Source organism: Microcaecilia unicolor, chromosome 8 (assembly GCF_901765095.1).
Source record: "Microcaecilia unicolor chromosome 8, aMicUni1.1, whole genome shotgun sequence".
NCBI classification, from domain to species: Eukaryota; Metazoa; Chordata; class Amphibia; order Gymnophiona; family Siphonopidae; genus Microcaecilia; species Microcaecilia unicolor.
This window is the reverse complement of record NC_044038.1, coordinates 37,786,136-37,806,190: the sequence shown is the minus strand read 5'-3', so window position 1 is coordinate 37,806,190 and position 20,055 is coordinate 37,786,136. Positions and strand designations below refer to the sequence as shown.

Below are 20,055 nucleotides of genomic sequence, written 5' to 3'. Positions count from 1 at the left end.
TTTATATCATATGCTATAAGTGTGGGCATTATGAATCTCTGTAGGGAAGGGGAAGACATTTTAAGATTGAAATTAGAGTGTAAAATATTGTTAATTAGCAATATTGTGGAATGATCATTACCACCTCGAAACTCTCACAGATCATCTCATTTGTACCTAAATCTGCATTACCCAATCTACAGTGACCTCAAGTATAAAACCACTTACGCCTCCCCTTTTCCTATATTAGTGCACAACTGTGGAATGGTCTACCTAAATTTGTGAAAGTTATCCCTGATCATCCGACCTTCAAAAGATACCTTAAGACCTACTTATTCAGAAAGGCTTACGCTCTTGACCCGCCCCACACCGCTACCTATTGAATTCTATTTTTCTATTCATATTTTCCCACCTCTGCTATTACTCACTTGTCCCATTCCCTACAATGCCGTTGACTGTTTGTTGAAGATTTGATGTATGCCCGTGGGTGGGAAAATGTGGGATATAAATGCTGTAAATAAATAAATAATGAATGAATGAATGCAACTATGCTGAGGCTATGATGATAAAGTCACTCTTCAGACTACTGCCATGATATTGTGATATTGTGGCATCACAACACCATGCCCATATGTGATACCCAAGGTAACATTATAGAACTGCCTATATGCGATAGGCAGGGTAACAAACTGAGGGGCCCTTTTCCTAAGCCACGTAAGTGTCTACGTGCACAGTTACCACCCGACTACTGCGTGGCTCTTGTGGTAATTTAATTTTTGGATGCGCGCCATGTGGCATTTAACACACATGGGTCATTACCGCCCGGTTACCGCGTGAGTCTTTACCGCTAGGTCAATGGCTGGTAGCAAGGTCGCAGACCCAAAATGGACGTGCAGCAATTTTGATTTTGCTGCACGTCCATTTTCTGCAAAAACATTTTTTAAAGGCCTTTTTTACAGGCACGCTGAAAAATGGATCGAAGCGCGCCCAAAACCTGCGCCTACGCTACCGCAAGCCATTTTTCAGCGCACCTTAGTAAAAGGATCCCTGAGTACCAACTGCCCTGGTTGTGATGCCAATGTTTAAGCACGAAGGAGTGTCATCTGCACAGAGTGGTGGGTTCAGCTCTGGTTACATTATTGGGAAGACTGGATGAACCACACAGGTCTTTATCTGCCGTTATTTACTGTGTTATGTTATTATTTGCAGGAGTTATATGCACTTTGCAAACTACTAAATAAAACCATTTGTGAAAGGACGCATATCAGAACTTTCCCCAAAACGCACCTAACTTAGAGAAAGAGTTGAAAATGGTAATTTTTTTAAAGACCAAAAGAAGGAACTTTCATCCCTAGAAGAGATAACTGACAACTTCTTGTACCCTATACAGAACATTTGAGGAGGAGATGATTCACAGTTTTAACCATAGTTGTCAAGGATGTAATTTTTATACCTGTGTGTAGAAAGCTCCTTCGGCAGAAAATGGAATGCCACGTATCTTCAGCTCACCTACATTGTGTTTCCAACTGGCATTGAGCAGGGATTGAGAGAACTCTGCAGACGATCTCGCCATCCCAGCTTGTGCATCAATCCTGCCACTGTCGCTCTGAAGAGCTACGGTGACTGTGCTGTTAGTATTTACCTGGTTATAGGTAACCATAACGGCTCCCCGTGTGGGAATTCCTGACCACAAACAATGAAAACATATCTGGTCAGCACACGCATAAACGCATCAGTACTGCTGGAGTCTCTGTTCAGTTAAATACATATATAACAAGAGTTAGCTGTTATGCTCTTGTATTTACCAGATTTTCACAGCTCTTTAACCACAGATCATTTATTTTACAGTAAATTTAGCTTACACCTAGTGGTTAGGGTGGTGGACTCTGGTCCTGGGGAACTGAGGAACTGAGTTCAATTCCCACTTCAAGCACAGGCAACTCCTTGTGACTCTGGGCAAGTCACTTAACCCTCCATTGTCCCAGGTAAGCCGCATTGAGCCTGCCATGAGCGGGAAAGCGCAGGGTACAAATGTAACAAAAATAAAATAGATACTATTGGAGATTCTACATGGAATGTTGCTACTATTGGAGATTCTACATGGAATGTTGCTATTCCACTAGCAACATTCCATGTAGAAGGCTGCGCAGGCTTCTGTTTCTGTGAGTCTGACGTCCTGCAGGACGTACGTGCAGGACGTCAGACTCACAGAAGCAGAAGCCTGCGCGGTCACATTGGTGATCTGAAAGGGCCGACTTCTAACTTCTACATGGAATGTTGGAATAGCAACATTCCATGTAGAATCTCAAATAGTAGGAACAGTGGAGGAGTGGCCTAGTGGTTAGGGTGGTGGACTCTGGTCCTGGGGAACTGAGGAACTGAGTTCAATTCCCACTTCAAGCACAGGCAACTCCTTGTGACTCTGGGCAAGTCACTTAACCCTCCATTGTCCCAGGTAAGCCGCATTGAGCCTGCCATGAGCGGGAAAGCGCAGGGTACAAATGTAACAAAAATAAAATAGATACTATTGGAGATTCTACATGGAATGTTGCTACTATTGGAGATTCTACATGGAATGTTGCTATTCCACTAGCAACATTCCATGTAGAAGGCTGCGCAGGCTTCTGTTTCTGTGAGTCTGACGTCCTGCAGGACGTACGTGCAGGACGTCAGACTCACAGAAGCAGAAGCCTGCGCGGTCACATTGGTGATCTGAAAGGGCCGACTTCTAACTTCTACATGGAATGTTGGAATAGCAACATTCCATGTAGAATCTCAAATAGTAGGAACAGTGGAGGAGTGGCCTAGTGGTTAGGGTGGTGGACTTTGGTCCTGGGGAACTGAGGAACTGAGTTCGATTCCCACTTCAGGCACAGGCAGCTCCTTCTGACTCTGGGCAAGTCACTTAACCCTCCATTGCCCCATGTAAGCCGCATTGAGCCTGCCATGAGTGGGAAAGCGCGGGGTACAAATGTAACAAAAATAAAATAAAATTAGCTCAGAAAAACTGACAAATCATCGTCAGAATTGTCCAGAGGAAATTGCAGTAAATAATTACAATATCAAAATAATAATTTAAAAATAAACCTCAACTTCAGGAAAAGATGTTTCCTAAAAAGCCATGGGGCCCTTTTACAAAGCTGCAGTAAGAACTAGCATGTGCTTACTGTAGCAAAAAAAATGGCATACCATGGGGCACAGTGAGTTGTCCCACGGTAATTTTGCCAGGTGCATGCGTTACCCATGCACTACAAAATAAAATGTATTTTTTGGTGCAGGGGGTGCAGTTTTTATGATATCAAATAAGGACATAGATTAAAGGTGATGGAAAGCAGATTGAAAATTAAAGAACAGAGGTTTTTCTGGCCAATGATAGAAAGATTGTCTGTAGGGTGCTGTATGAAGTATTACGTACCACAGAGTTCTGAGGCCTTTTCCTCCCTTCTAAAGTTTTTTCTTAAAGCGTTTCATTTACCCTCCTGTTTGCTAAGCCTCGCTAGCAGCTGCCGTGTGCTAATGCCGACACTGCCCATTCACACTGAATGGGCTGTGTCGGCATTGCCATGTGGCAGCGGCTAGGGTAACTTAGTAAACAGGGGTGTTAGTATGTTGGTGTCTGCTACTTTTGGTTGGGTACTTAAATATCAGTTTTTGGTGGACAATGTTCGGTCTTCACTTTCATTTGAATCAATACCAGTGCATTTTTGTCTAAAATTGAAACTTTTTGTGCTATGCCCCATGGTCTCTTCCTCTCCCTCCCCCCCCCCACCAAACCAAAGAAGCTCCCACTTCCTTTCTCCCCCCCCCCTCAAACATAAGCCCTCCTCCGAGGCCCACCCATAGGCCCCTCTTCCCCAGGGCCTATCATGCCACCCTGGCAGTCTAGTGGCTAATTAGGGCAGAACCCCCAGTCACTCCTGCTCATACTGGCTGCAGCAACGTCCAGTGACAGTCTTGCAAGATTGCTGTTGGATGTCGCAGCCATTTTGAGACTGAAGCCAGCCTGGGCAGGGGCAATTCTACTAGACACCTGGGACGATCTGGGGAAGGGAAAGGCTGATGCCACCCTGATTATTATTATTTTTTAATGAAAAAGAATAAAGGTGGGGTTGTAAGGGATCTTCATTTTCAAGGGATTGGCAGATGGGAGGGGCAATTATTATTACTTTGGCAACCCCCCCCCCCCCCCACTTTAAGTTGTTTTTCAGGAGCACCAGCTCATTTCTTTTTGTGGGCTGATGGTCTCAGGAGAACGTTAATGACACCTCTTATCGTGAAATCCCAAGTGCTGAGACTGCAGGCCGAGTACATTTGACTGTAAATTAATGTTGAATGGAATATAGAAGATGAAAGAAAAGATTAAGCCATGAAAGAACATAATTTGAGGAGGTGACTATATACTAAAAACTGCATTTTCTAAAATTCAAACCATACCTGCGTATTTTAAAGAGCCAATGTTATGTGACAAAGTCCCAGTGATTCCCTGGTTTTCCAGGCTGGAAATACTTGAGAGTTCCACACAAAAAGCGTGTTCATCCACCTCGAAACAGCCATGACCTTTTCTCAATGCGTCTGCCAACTCAAGGTGCCCTTTCAACTCAGCCTTCATTGGAATTTCCTGACTGCCATTTTGAGTCAAGGTAAATGTGATATTGTGCAAACTGGTGTTTCCAAAGACATTTCTGTCCCTGAGATGAAGCCCATACAGTGCTTGATTAATTAGAAATGTGATGTTTCCTGTAATATGACAGAAATAGCACTTACTCTAACAGAACCACTTAATGGAGAAAATGGTGAGAAATGTTAAGTGTTAACATAACATAACAAAGTTTTTGTTTGCTGGCAGAGTGGGGTGGGTCCCAATGCAGCATAAACCTACTGGATGGGGTGTGGAGGGTTTTGAGTCTGCCAGTGTTTGAGCCCTAGGCTTACTAGGCCAGAAGGCTCAAACTCCTTTTCCTGTGAATAATTTTGTCAAAATTAAGAAAATACTGAGAAGGCTTGCTATCTAATGGGTTTGTTTTTTGTTGAAAGACTTGCGAAGGATGTTAAAAAACATGGAAGCGGTGCAAAGAAAAGCTACGAGAATGGTATGGGATTTGCGTTCCAAGACGTATGAGCAGAGACTTGCTGACCTGAACATGTATACCCTGGAGGAAAGGAGGAACAGGGGTGATATGATACAGACGTTCAAATACTTGAAAGGTATTAATCCGCAAAAAAATCTTTTCCGGAGATGGGAAGGCGGTAGAACGAGAGGACATGAAATGAGATTGAAGGGGGGCAGACTCAGGAAAGATGTCAGGAAGTATTTCTTCACAGAGAGGGTGGTGGATGCTTGGAATGCCCTCCCGCGGGAGGTGGTGGAGATGAAAACGGTAACGGAATTCAAACACGCGTGGGATATGCATAAAGGAATCCTGTGCAGTAGGAATGGATCCTCAGAAGCTTAGCCGAAATTGGGTGGCGGAGCAGGTGGGGGAAGAGAGGTTGGTGGTTGGGAGGCGAGGATAGTGGAGAGCAGACTTATACGGTCTCTGCCAGAGCCGGTGATGGGAGGCGGGACTGGTGGTTGGGAGGCAGGAAATACTGCTGGGCAGACTTGTACGGTCTGTGCCCTGAAAAAGGCAGGTACAAATCAAGGTAAGGTATACACATATGAGTTTATCTTGTTGGGCAGACTGGATGGACCATGCAGGTCTTTTTCTGCCGTCATCTACTATGTTACTTTGAACTGTAGTAAATACATTGGGGAAAACACAAGAAGAGTTTTCTTTTTTTGTTTCTACCAAACTGTTGAATGACTCTACTTAAAAACCTGCCAGGAAACAGGTGTGGGAAGTTAAACTGATCTTGGTGGGGGAGAAGAGAAGAGAATACAGGAACTTGAATAATTTGAATAATCTGCCCTCCCCTATCCTAGCCTCTCAACCACCAACCCCTCTTCCCCCCGCCACCCAATTTCAGCTAAGCTTCTAAGGAATGGATCCACAGAAGCTTAGCTGAAATTGGGTGGCGGGGGGAAGAGGGGTTGGTGGTTGAGAGGCTAGGATAGGGGAGGGCAGACTTATACGAGGTCTGTGCCAGAGCCGGTGATGGGAGGCGGGACTGGTGGTTGGGAGGCGGGAAATACTGCTGGACAGACTTATACGGTCTGTGCCCTGAAAAAGACAGGTACAAATCAAGGTAAGGTATACACATATGAGTTTATCGTGGGCAGACTAGATGGACCGTGCAGGTCTTTTTCTGCCGTCATCTACTATGTTGAATAATTTGCATATGATTTTCCTCCAATCTTTAATGAAGGGCATGGCTGTTTTCCTTCCTTCTCATAGGGAAAAGAAATAGAGGTGAACTAGGAAAGTAAGAGCCCTTTTACCACTAACCAGAAAAGAGGATTAGGGAACCACTCACCCTAAAGATAAAAGGGACTCTCTAGTTTGACTATGGGAGTGAAACAAAGGCATTGTTATCAAAGATCAAATTTCCTAGGGATTTGTTTTTATAGGGGAAAGTTAATTTTGTGGTAGCTAAAAGGAGAATGAGTTGGAAGAGAAAGTTCTGTTTTTATAGAAAACAAAAAATTAGCTATTTTGTTTTAAAGAAAAAGGTTCAACTTTAGTATTTCCTGTTGAAAGGAGAAAGAGTTAGACAGCTATTTTAGAGAAGGAAAAGTAGTTAGTGGGTGAGCATATTATTTCTAGACAAGCATCAAATATATCACAATGCACTGGCTCCTCATAGAAATGCTTCTTAATCATGTGGCTTGCAGGCCAGAATGAGGAAACCTTTACCAAAGGGCTGGGAAGGAAAGAGGGGAGGGGGTGGGGACATAGTGTAATGGTATCAGTTTATTATATTTTGCTGGATTATATATACACCAATATATTTGTGTAGCTTTTACACTGCAGCAGAGAAAATAGTTTCATTTGAAGCCCCTCTCTCCCCATCCCTTTTTCTGGGAACTTCTGAGAGCAGGGATAGTTAATTACAAACACTTAACAAACACAAAAGAGCTTCCTCTGCCCTCCCACCTAACAAAGGCATGACTAAGGTGGGCACCTGAATACCCCATTGAAAACAAAGAACTCAGAGGAAGACCATAAACAGGACATTTGCTTGTCAAAGGTATACCTGCCCCTCCCATCAGCTTTCAGACATGTGCAGAAAGGAAGGACTTGTAATGTGCATCTGCCCCAGAGACTGAGCAGGACATCAAAAGACCATTTGCCAGCAAAATCCAGACAGCAAGTCTCATGATGTCATAAGACATGAGACCAAGGCTCAGGGGTCGTGTGCAAACATGAGACCAGGACTCAGGGGTCGTGTGCAAAAAACCAGGAAGCCAGCAAAGATCCACATGGCATATCCTCCTGCAGCTTGCAAGGTATAAAAGGACAAGCTGTTTCCCAAAAGTCGAATTCTCATCAACTGCAAGCAACTCAGATTCTCTTCAACTGCAAGCAACTCAGATCCACTCACTGCAGAAGCCCTGATGCCTTGCTCCTCAACATGTGCTCATCAATCAGCTGGACCACAGCATGCTTGTAACAAGGACTTGTAAGTTAACCTACCTGCTACTTTGTTCTATTTTATGCACAGATTACCTGTAAAGATCTCTTAAAACCTACCTCTCGTGTGCAACTGTATATTAAATCAATCTTTTTGAAGCTAAAAATATGGTCTCTTTGTGTTCTGAGTATATGGTATCTTTTATATATACTTAATCTATTTAATTTATTGCAATTATCACCTTTGGTGATTGGTGGAGAAATTAATATCCTAAAACTTATAAATACAGCATCTGCTCTTAAATTATAAACAGTAGCAAGTGCTCTCGAGCTATTTTCCCCAAAATAAATCATTTCTTGTAACAATAGGAGCCGACTCTGTGGGTGCTTCAGCACCCCCAATATTGAGAAAATTCCTTGTATGTGTCCAAGGAAGGGTTATTTCCACTGGGCTTAGCACCCCCAATAATTTTGAAAAGTTGGCTCCTATGGGTGGGGAAGATGTATATGCATACCTCTGAATTCTATATACAGTACCAAAATATTGGGGCTGAAATTTTGATGCAGTGTCAAGATGCTCATGTAACTCAATTGGTCAATATCAAGTATGAATTAATGAGCCTTAACAATCAATAATTGTGCTTAATTGGCATGAATTGGAATTTGCATGCTATTCTATAATACCCTGCACCTAAATCCTCTAGCATGCACTCAAAAAGGGGTGTGGCCAGAGGAGGGGCATTATAGAATAGGGCCATTTAAGTGCTGAAATGCCATGATTTCAGCTGGTGTAAATTCCGGTACTCAACTTTAGACATGAGAATCAGTTCTAAGTGCTATTCTATAAAGTGCTTGGCACCAATTTTTGAGCACTATTTATAGAATTCCCTCCATAGTTTGGAATAATCAAACCTACATATGTAATTTTTCCTTAAAGAATTAATTCACAAATACCTGCACAACTTTGCATTGATTATCATGGGGAACCCCACAGGTAAAAGCTACCCAAGTGGTGTGTTTTCACTCCTTGGCTCTCAATATCCACAACAAAAATCCTTAACTGGAAAAAGACTCCTTGGTTTCACATCTACTACACCCCACTCACTTGTGTACTGTAGAGGTAAATTCATTAACAAAATTAGAGTGCTCAGGGCATAACATATTAAGGAATATTCCACACTACGTGTTCTATAACTTGATTAGATCATTCACAATATGTCAACATTTGTGTGATATGAGAATGGGTTGAAATCTTGATCACCAGACCATTGCAGCTGATTCAAGACAGGCATATACCTTCATGTATGTGATTCTTCTGCTTAAGAAAACCTTCCAGTGCTAGGAATTGGGGCACAACTTTCAGGTCTTCGATGTTGTGCTGCACTTTTCCATCAAAGGATAGAACCATTCCCACTCTCTGCCCTTTGGATCCAGTGAAGGCCAGCAGAAAAGTGTTGTGATTAAGCCTCACCTCAGAAGATATGGAGATTCTATTAGTAAAAACACAGGATTGAAAACCAGACACAGTGAATAGATCTGTCTTCCAGTGTGTAGAAATGAAGATCAATACATCACATTCATTAGCTAGATTTCAGGTTATTTTATTAACATCTCAGCTCTCCTTTAAACCTGTCCCTTTGCTTTGTCAAGGCACCAAGTTTCGTCATTAGGTTAATTCTTACATACTGCAATTCACTTCTCCTCACTGGGTGGAAACTGTTTTTAGTTTCCAGAAGTAACAATATTCTAACACTTTTCTTTAATATTATTATTATTACCTTTTACAAATTTTAGAACAAAGAACGAACATTTGTCCAGAAATTAGGGACATATTACAATAGTAATACAGAATGAAAAGAAACAAAGTCAATTCAGAACTAAATATAATAAACGTAAACCCCATACAAGTCCCCGATAATGTGAGGAGATCCCAGAAAGTGGGAGAAGATACCAAAAATATGAAGAAGGAAAAATAATTGGCTATAACTGAGTCAAAATGTATGTTTATGTTTATTTTGTACTTGATATACTGCCTTTACATAGGTGACGTCAAAGCGGTTCACAATAATAAAATCAATAATCAAGCAAAGTAGGAAAGGAACTCTATAAGAATGAAGGAAAAGAGAACAGTTACAACCAAGGATTAATCAAAACTAAAAAGAGAAAAAAAAAAGATATGGAAAATCAGATTAGCCAGTCCCTGACCAGTCAATTTTTTTCTTAAATCCAGAAAAGTTCTTAACTGTATTGGTTCCCAAAAAGTAAAGGTTTGACCTTCAATTTTTACAATACATCTCACAGGAATTTGCAGGAAGAACTGTCCCCCCCCCCCCCCCCCCCCATGAAAAGCACTTGTTGACATAATAATAGAAAAGCTCTTTATTTCTCCTGAGTCTTAGAGACATCAGGAAATATCCAAGTTTTTTGACCCAAAAATTGTACTTGCTGATGTCTAAACGTAAAGCCTCATAATACAGTTCGATCAGACTCAAATGCAAAGGTTGCAAGCAAAGTAGCATGTTTCTAAATTTCCTCTCGTGATGTTTCAAGGAAAGCAGTCAAATTCAAGCTTTCAGGAGATACTTCTAGTTGTTGACCTTTGTCCCTTCCGCCAATACAGAAGGTAAAAAGCTTTTAGAAACGGTGATATTTCTTTGTCTATAATACCAAGTGTTTCTTTTTTTTTTTTTAGAGGGCGTGTCAGGGGCAGAGAGTGGCTATTCTCGCATTATGCTGTTAACACTAAGACACAAAGAGGGGCATAATCGAACGGGGCCGGCCATCTATATGGGCGGCCATCTCTAAGGCCGGCCCCGTAAAGCGGCATACCCGACTGCATGATCGAAACAAGATGGCCGGCCATCTTTCGTTTCGATAATACAGTCGGGGCCGGCCAAATCTCAACATCTGGGCCGACATTAGAGATGGCCGCCATTGGTTTTTGCCGATAATGGAAACTAATGGCGATCATCTCAAACCCGGCCAAATCTAAGCCCTTTGGTCAAGGGAGGAGCCAGCATTTATAATGCAGTGGTCCCCCTCACATGCCAGGACACCAACTGGGCATCCTAGGGGGCACTGCAGTGGACTTCACAAATTGATCCCAGGTGCATAGCTCCCTTACCTTGTGTGCTGAGCCCCCCCAAACCCACTACCCACAACTGTACAACACTACCATAGCCCTTAAAGGGTAATGGGGGGCATCTAGATGTGGGTACAGTGGGTTTGTGGTGGGTTTTGGAGGCTCCCATTTACCACCACAATTGTAACAGGTATGGGGGGATGGGCCTGGGTCCGCCTGGCTGACGTGCACTGCAGTACCCACTAAAAACTGTTCCAGGGACCTGCATAGTGCTGTGATGGAGCTGGGTATGACATTTGAGGCTGGCAGTAAATAAATCTTAGTAAATAAATCAATATATATATACGCATTACAGAGTGACTTATAGCATTATCTATACAATATAGGGCTACAGTGAGAGGGAAAGGCACTGAGGGCAATGAAGTCTTCATTCCCCTCAGTGCCTTTCCCTCTCACTGTAGCTTTTGTTCTGGTTAAATATTTTAGGGGGAGGTGACAGCCCTGAGTGTTAGGCTCCAGCGCTGGAAGGACTTGGGATGCCAGCACTGGTATTGGCATAGGGGGCAGCAGGAAGCAGTGAGGGTCATGTGATGAGGTACAGGCAACTTCACTTAAAGAGAGACATACTCAGCCCCCTCTCTTACTCAAAGTTTCCCTCATTCTTAATCACATTCTCTCTCATCTCACATTCTCTTTAGTGGTCACACACCCATAAACTACATTCTGTCCAATATTTAAAACCGTTTAACTGGCCAGGAATGGCTCATGGACAGTTAAATAACACTTAACCTACTATCTGGCAATATTCAGCGGGAGGCAGCTGGTTATCTCCCGCTGAATATTGCCAGTTAGCACTTAGCGGACAGCTGGTTATACCACACGATATAACCGGCTATCCACCAACATTCAGTGTATCGCTGGATGAGTTTGGCGGCCAAATTTGGCTGCCAAAATAGCAGGCATATCTTTGGCCGGTTTAAACTTAACTGGCCAGTGCTGAATATCGGCTTGGCCAGTTAAATTTAAACTGGCCATAATACACATGGATATTCAGTGCCGGTCACCAGAAATGGCCCGGCCACGATTTGGGTTTCTGCCAGGTACTTGTGACCTGGCTTGGCCACTGTTTGGAAAACAGGATACTGGCCTAGATGGACCATTTGTCTGACCCAGTATGGCTACCCTTGTGTTCTTATCCAGGCTTAGCATCAACCGCAAGAGCCAGCCCTGATACCTCCTGTGGTCTGAATATCGGGCCTATTGTGTCTTGCATGTACACATATAGCAATATTTTCTCTATCTCAAACACACTGTCATCTTCTCTCGCTCACATACATATAAACACAACCTCCTTTTCATTCTTACACACATGGACAACCATATTTTCTCCCCTCCTCCTCTCCTACCCAGAATACACATGTCCAAACCCCATCTCTCAGTCACATACATAACCACACACTCTCACATAAGCACACAGGTACATTACACATCTAAGAGCAGCCACACTAATGAATGAGTACATTAAAAGGATCTCCATAGAGAAGGTACTCTTAATTAGCTTACAGTTTTGCTGGCATGTTTTTAATGACTGCTCTATCCTTTGAGGATTGCCATGCACATTGTTTGTCAAGGTTCCTCAGGATTTTTCACTACAAACCCGGAGCTGATGAAAGAAAAGGAAAGTAAATATATTAAGTAGTTTCAAAGAAGCCCCGGGAGATTTGGAATTCTTTTAGTAAAATGAAATTGAATTTGTCTTGCAGGAATAACATCAACTCTTCCCTTAGGATAATTACTCCAAAGTACATTCTGAAAACCAGCTCAGTTCCAGGAAATGAAGAGAAAAGCAATCTCAAGGGAAATAAGAAGATACTATTACTACATAAGTTAAGAAACCAAGTAATGTGTCTGCACACATCATTCCATGGTGGAATATGCAGGATAGCTGACAACCTTTGTATCAAAGACAGCACTCAATGGTGATGACAATATCACGGCAACACTTTAAGTACCTAGGAAAGTCTACAGTACATCCACTTAAAAAGTCAGAAAACTAGGCAAAGACTATAGTAAGAGGTGAACTCTTGTTTATGTACATATTATACAATACATATGACAACATTTAGGGGCCGTTGTACTAAAGGGCATTAAGCCCTTACCCCTGGATTCTATATAGCGCGATGAAAATTGCACGCACAAATCTGATCATATTCTGGATTTGCGAACACAATTTAATTACTTAATAAGCCAATCAGTGCTGATAATTGCCACTTAACAAGCAATTATTGACACTAATTGACATTAATTAGAATTTACGCGCACAACTTGCTAGGCATATTCTGTAAAGTGGTCCGTGTAAATTCTAATGTGTGCTGCCAAAAAATGGGGTGTGGCCATGGATGTAGAATGGGCGGGCCATGAGCGTTCCAAAAATCTATGCACATGGTTGCAGAATACACCTGCTCCGCGCTTAACTTAGGCACTGGTATTTACACCAAGTTTTACTTTGCATAAATGGACACGACTAGAGTTAGGCATATACATGGCCCCTAGGCATATTCTATAAACTGGCTAGGTGTGAGGCAAGATGGCGGCCGAGTGAGCAGCTTGAGAAGCTGCTCCTGATTTACTCTCCACTTCATTGTAATACTGTTTCCTATTCTCATGCCTAAAAGATGAGGCAAACGCGCCAGCCCTGCGGCGCCTGACTTGCCTTTGGTGGGGATGCTGGATCGCTTCTTGACACCGGGTCTTTTGTTGGGAACTTCTTTGTTGCCGGTGAGTCTGGGGAGAGGTCTGCCACACTCCTGGCTGGAAGCGGAGACATCTTTCAGTCCCGAAATGCAAAGTGCCCCTCCTATGCCGGTGGAAACCTCGAGAATGGTTCAGGAAACCCCGGATATTCAACAATTGACGGGGCCTCCAGGTGCGGGTGCCGCCCACAGAGCAGAGACGCCAACTATCCCCATGATTGCAATGGCGAGTGAAGGGGGAGAGAATGCCTTGGGAGAAAATCATCTGGCATTGGAGAGACAGCTAACAATGGATTCCACTCCAGAGGTAGACTTACCAAGTAAGTCTTTTTTGCCTAATAAACCTGCGATAATAACTTTTGACACTATATGGGAAGCTTTGGTCAGTCTAGAGGCTTCTTTCTCACAAAAGTTTAAATCCTTAAACCAACAGTTTAACTCTATGTCTGAAAAAATACCTATATTGGATAAAAAGGTAGCCAACATGGGTAAAGATATTGAAAGTAATTCTAAGTTAATACAAAACTATCAACAAATCCAAGTCAACATGATTAAAGAAAATCTTTACCTGCAAAACAGGATTGAAATTTTGGAAAATTATCAACGTTCAAATACTCTAAGGCTTATAAATTTTCCAAAGCAACTTTCAATCTCACCTCTTCTTACTTTTAAAAAATACCTAATGGAGGTTTTAAACATTCCTGAACAGTCACATCTTCCTATATCAAAAATTTATTATATGCTGCCTTTCGTAAAGAAAGATTTAGAACATGGAGAAAGAGTGGATGTGCCTGTAGAGACATTAGATATGAATTTAACTCAAATACTTGAAGACGACAATGTGGGATTGACAACAGCAACGCTTAAAGTAACTTTTATATTACAACCTGACAGAGACTGGATACTGAAACAATATTTCCTTCATAGAGAAAACAATTTCCTGGACTGTAAAATAAGAATTTATCCAGATGTCTCTAAAACTACATAAAAGAAAAGACAAGAGTTTCTTAAGCTGCGTCCGAAAGCTTTGCAACTAGGCGCTTTATTTTGGTTGAATTTTCCTTGCAAATGTGTCTAAAAGTTAAATTCCATTAAATATGTATTTTTTGACTCTAAACAGTTAAATACTTTTCTGGAAACTAAGTTAGCTCAATCACCTATGCCACAACCAAGCAATGTAACACCTTCTACTCCGTAATAAGTATTCATACCATGGTGCTATTCACTTTGCCGCCTTTTTCCTTGAATGAAGATTATTCTATGTTTTTCTTAGTATTGTGTAATGCCTCTAAATTGTGGACTAAAGATGAGCAATAGTTCAAGATTATAAATAAGTTTGTAATAACTAATTTCTTTAGGAATTTATAATGACTTATAGTCATCTTTTCCAATTCAAGAATTGTTTGAAATAAAATGTAAATGTAATAAATAAAAGAAAAAAAACTGGCTAGGTGTATTCTATAAACCACGGTTTACAGAATACACCTAGGTGGAAATATTTTCGGTGCCGACTTTTCAGACACCATATACAGTAGTACCTCGGTTTTCGTTGGCGTCGGTTTTCGTCGGTTTCGGATTTCGTTGATTTTTTCGATGAGAAATTTGTCTCAGTTTTCGTCGAAAAAGAAGGACGTCCATCTCCCAATTTGTATTGGAAGAGGGACGTGCTTCTCCCAATTTTGGCCGTCCTCGTTAATTGCCTCGGTTTTCATCGGTTTCGGATTTTGCCGATTGTTTTCGGACGGATTATCGACGAAAACCGAGGTTTCACTGTATAGAATCTAGTCCTTAAAGTATAATTACCACACAGTAATAGACTACCACAGAACACATTAAAGCATTTTGCAGTATTTTGCCTATTTGTATGCGGTAACCCACAGATTACATCCTTTTTAGAAAGATTTTTGGAGAGGACGTGCCATGGGTGGCGAACGGGTGTTACTGTGTTATCCAGCTATTGCGTTAGGATTAGTGCTCACCAACTGGATAATAGCACTTGGTACCTCTTAAACAGGAGGCAGTAAGTGCCCCCTGTGTTAATTTTTTTAACAGCAGAGGCATAGCCATCGGCCCATTTCTGGGAGCCCAAGGTGGACTGGGGGGGGGCACCCATTCCTTTCTGCTTTCTCCCCCTCCCATTACAAATTTTTACCTTTCCTAGTAGGCATACCCAAGCCCCGCCAGCTGAACAGCTTGGCAGCCTGAACCTCCCCTGGCGTGAGAAAGTCAGCAGTATGCTTTCCAGCCACCAACACTGGCACTTCTCATGTATGTTCAGTTCATGAGCGTCCAACTTAACCACGTAAGTCAGCTAAACACCTGGTTTAAGGAGTCACTGATCGGATCCCGTTATCTTTAACCAGATGGCGTTCTTACAAAGCACAGCATTAAAGATTCTAGGTTACCATAAACTGAACCTACAGAAGTTGGGTAGGACTTGTAACCAAGTCATGGTTTCTCAAGAACCCTGGAACTTGCTTGGAAAGGGTTCATTTTATTTATTTATTTATTTATTTACTGATAAACAGAATTGAGATACTACTCTTCAAGTTAATATCAGAATGGTTTACAAAAGCCAAGAGTAAGTAAACAGAGAAGTTCACAGATTTAAGGTTTAACTCTCAACAGAAAGAAAAATGGAAAAGAAAAAGGATGCATTGCACTACAGTTAGAAGGCCAACATATAACTGAGACACTTGAGGGAAGACTAGTGTCTTTGAATTACTAGGAACTAAAGGCCTAGCTTCCCCCAAAATTTTAAGATAGGTTAAGGGTCTCATTAAAAAGCCACGTCTTCCTACTTTGAATTTCTTCTATGACCTTTCCTGATGAACATCTGTTGGAAGTGAATTGTAAAACAAAGAGGCCACATAACTAAAGGTGGTATTCTGAAGGGCATATCTACTTGGGGCCACGGGGACATGGGCCCCCCAGATTTGGCACTGGCCCCCCTGCCACCACCCCCTTTGATCCCCCCTCCCGCTGCCACCGCCGCCATCAGGTACCTGTGCTAGCGGGGTCCCCAACCCCCATCAGCCAAAGTTCTCTTCAGCGCCAGTCTCTGGCGCGTTGCTGATCTGGAAGGATTCTGTTTCTGTGTGAGTCGTCCTGACGTCCTGCACATAGGAACGTTGAGGATGTCAGGAGGACGTCAGGAGGAGTATCCTAGTGGTTAGTGCAGCGGACTCTGATCCTGGGGAACTGGGTTCAATTCCCACTGCAGCTCCTTGTGACTCTGGGCAAGTCACTTAACCCTCCATTGTCCCAGGTACAAATAAGTACCTGTATATAATATGTAAACCGCTTTGAATGTAGTTGGAAAAACCACAGAAAGGTGGTATATAAGTCCCATTCCCTTTCCCTTTCTAGGTTACCTGGAGGGGAAGACTCTTCCTGTTAGCTGCAGATGGACCACTGCAGGTTGTGCCAGAATGGTCTGCTGCATACGAGCACTGAGCCCAATCATTCTGCTTGTCTTCCTGTTTACATTGTTAGCATCAACCTCTAACACTGCCAAATCCCTCCCTTCAGAACAAAGGTACAGTGTGCCATTGATACCGCTTTCACCATAGCTCCTTGCAGTGGCACGCACCTAGATATATAAAGGAAAGAAAAGCTTTATGTAGCATTTGCATGTGTATGAACAGCATTTATTTGGACATGTATAATTTCAATAAGCTGTTATGCTCCTGAGTTGCAATGGCTTCTCATAGAACCACCTGTGTTTCAAAGGAAAAAATAATCCAATGATCAATAGTCAACATGACAGTGACTGCAAAAAGATGTACAGATAACTTATCCATATATCCTTATGTGTATATTCAGCAAAGATACGTGTATAAATAAAACCATTGAATATGTGACCCTAAGGGTAAACAGATTAATTATCCCTATAAAATTGTAACGTCTGCATCTAGACTGATTGTCAGTGCTGTAGCGAGGGCGGCTGACACCCGGGGCGAGTCGCCGCTGCGCCCCCCCCCCCTCGGCGCCCCCCTCCTCCCCCCGGAGCGCATTCTTACATTGAATTAGGAAGTGAGGGGCGGGCGAGAGGGCTGATCCGCCCCCAAGTGCACGTCGCTGGGAGCTGCGTCGGCTCCGCTGGTTCCCTGCTCGCTCTGCCCCGGAACAGGGTGGCTTGCACCCGGGGTGGACCGCCCGACCGCCCCCCCCCCCCTTCCCAGGCCACTGCTGATTGTTAAGATTATTAATTGTGGTATCTAACTGCAACTGCTTCCAGTATCAACCTGACAGATCGCATATATCAGACTCCCAAAATCATCTGGATAGCCCCTCCTTGCACCTAGTTATTCTGGAGGATTACTGGAAATCTGTTTTTTATATTGTAGGACCTACATTATGGAATGAATTACCTGCAAGCCTGAGGTCTATTAGAAATTTGGCACTTTTTAAAGAAATAACATTTTTATTTCAAGATGGCTTTTAAATTTAATTTTTGGGGTTGTAAAAATGGCAGTATAACTTGTTTAAGCTGTCCCATAACTAGAATTGATAGATAGTGTGGGCTATACAATTTTAAAATAAATAAATATAATGGATAAATTATCTAGATAGCACCTGACTCTCATCCTTATCTAGATAACTGTTGACTTCTTCTACTAACCTATAAATGTACTCACTCTGCTGTTCCCCAGTATCTCTCCACACTCTTCCTTCCCTACACCCCTTCCCGTGCACTCCGCTCCATGGATAAATCCTTCTTATCTGTTCCCTTCTCCACTACTGCCAACTCCAGACTTCGCGCCTTCTGTCTCGCTGCACCCTACGCCTGGAATAAACTTCCTGAGCCCCTACGTCTTGCCCCATCCATGGCCACCTTTAAATCTAGACTGAAAGCCCACCTCTTTAACATTGCTTTCGACTCGTAACCACTCGCCTCCACCTACCCTCCTCTCCTCCTTCCTGTACACATTAATTGATTTGATTTGCTTACTTTATTTTTTGTCTATTAGATTGTAAGCTCTTTGAGCAGGGACTGTCTTCTATGTTTGTGCAGCGCTACGTACGCCTTGTAGCGCTATAGAAATGCTAAATAGTAGTAGTAGTAGACTTGGTTTCTCGCAGGCCTCAAATCCTGCTTCACTTTTTCTGTATAACTCTTTGCTCTGTCTTGACTCACATGGCCAAAAATTATTTACTGAGAGATACAGGAATTTGAAAGCAAAGGACTTATCCATGTAACTGTGGTCCTTCTGAATAGTGACCAGCCAATGTTTGTTTGCTTGCTTTAATTCATAAAGATGTTTTATGACTAAACAAAAGCAACATACCTGGACATCATGGGAAATTGGTAACTGGAAAGGGTGTGTGAACTGGGAGTAAAATCCAACTTGATTGACTGATCCATTCAACTGAACTCTGAACTGTTAAGGGAAATGGAATTATAATTAAGCAACGAAGAAATTACAACCACAAACTGAGGACCCGGGGGAAATCTCCACAGAACAGCAGCTACAACTGCAAACACTTCACTGAGCAGACTAGAAGGAACGTTTTGGTGCTTATCACCTGCCATTTACTAAGGTACAAGCAGTGTGTTGTATTCCTATTTGTTTTTTATTCATTTGTTTATGTAAAATCTGCTAAATTCATTGATCTTGACCTGCTTCAGCAGATTCTATACATAATATATGACACATAAAAAATAAAATATTTTTGAAATCTAACTTGGACAGATAAATTATCTGTGAGCGGCTGAAGACCACTGCTTGCCAGATACAGGGCCGGTGTTGGGGAGGGGGGTAAAAGGGCAGCTGCCTTGGGCCCCTCGTTCTGGCAACTCCCAACACTCTTTGAACCCCTTCCCCTCCTCCCCAGTTTAGTTCAAAAATAGCTGCTCCAGGGCGACCCTGTGGACTGGACCGGCATGTCTTCCTCTTCCTTCCACCCTCGTCCAGCATTTCCCTTACCTTCCCGATTTCATTAGGACTAAGGTCCAGATGCACTAAACGTTTTTCATTGTTAAATGAGCCCTTAAGGAAGAATTTCCTATCCTTTCCATGTACTAAAGCTTATTTTCCGACGACAGTAGCAGCTAACGAAAACTGAATGCAGATGAGCAATTCTTCTACAAATCCCATTGAAATGACATGCACTAACCTTTTCCGATTCACTTAATGCAGGAAAACACCGTGAAATCTAACGAGAGTCTGTACCTCTCGTTAGGGCTGTCTGTCTGCTAGAAGTTTACAAAATCCATAAAAAAAATAAATAACTGGGGGGGGGGGGGCGAAAACGCGTCAGGGGCGTCCTTTATTGAAGCCCCAGGTCGCCGCTGCTCCCCTCTCCCTCAGCACCAAAAAAGAAAAAAAAAAAAAGGATCGAGAGGGGGCAAGGGCGCTCGTCATGAGCGTCCTGTATGGACGCCTTGCCCCCCCCCCCCCCCCCCGCTGCTCTCCGCTTCCCCCCCCCCCCCCCCGGCACGAAAAATCTCCAATTTTAGCAGCCCCAGCCTGGCCCTCCTCCCTTCCTGTGTATTCTCCCACACTAGCTCCGCCTCCTGCCATGCTCTGGTCCCATGCCCCGCCCCCGCCGCCCCCCCTTTGGTCGTGGCTGCCGCTCCCCCCCTCCAACGACCCCCCCTTTGCCTTACCGGCCCGTGCAGCGCCTCTCACCTCTGCTTCATGGGCAAGAACAGCTGATCAGCAAGTCAGAAGGCCTCTTCAGACGTCCCTTCTTTCTTCCTGGGCCCGCCCTCCTCTGACGTAGA

At 43.0% G+C, this 20,055-nt stretch overlaps 1 protein-coding gene across 1 annotated transcript in view; it reads right to left on the bottom strand.

Annotated features, from left to right (window-relative positions):
* LOC115476004 overlaps positions 1 to 20,055 on the bottom strand; it is a gene marked incomplete at its 5' end in the record, with an annotated part of 269,698 nt that overhangs the window by 107,373 nt on the left and 142,270 nt on the right. The window contains 5 exon segments of the mRNA XM_030212099.1: positions 1,433 to 1,662; positions 4,414 to 4,716; positions 8,787 to 8,980; positions 16,700 to 16,917; positions 18,617 to 18,709. Coding sequence (XP_030067959.1) covers positions 1,433 to 1,662; positions 4,414 to 4,716; positions 8,787 to 8,980; positions 16,700 to 16,917; positions 18,617 to 18,709 — 1,038 coding nt within the window.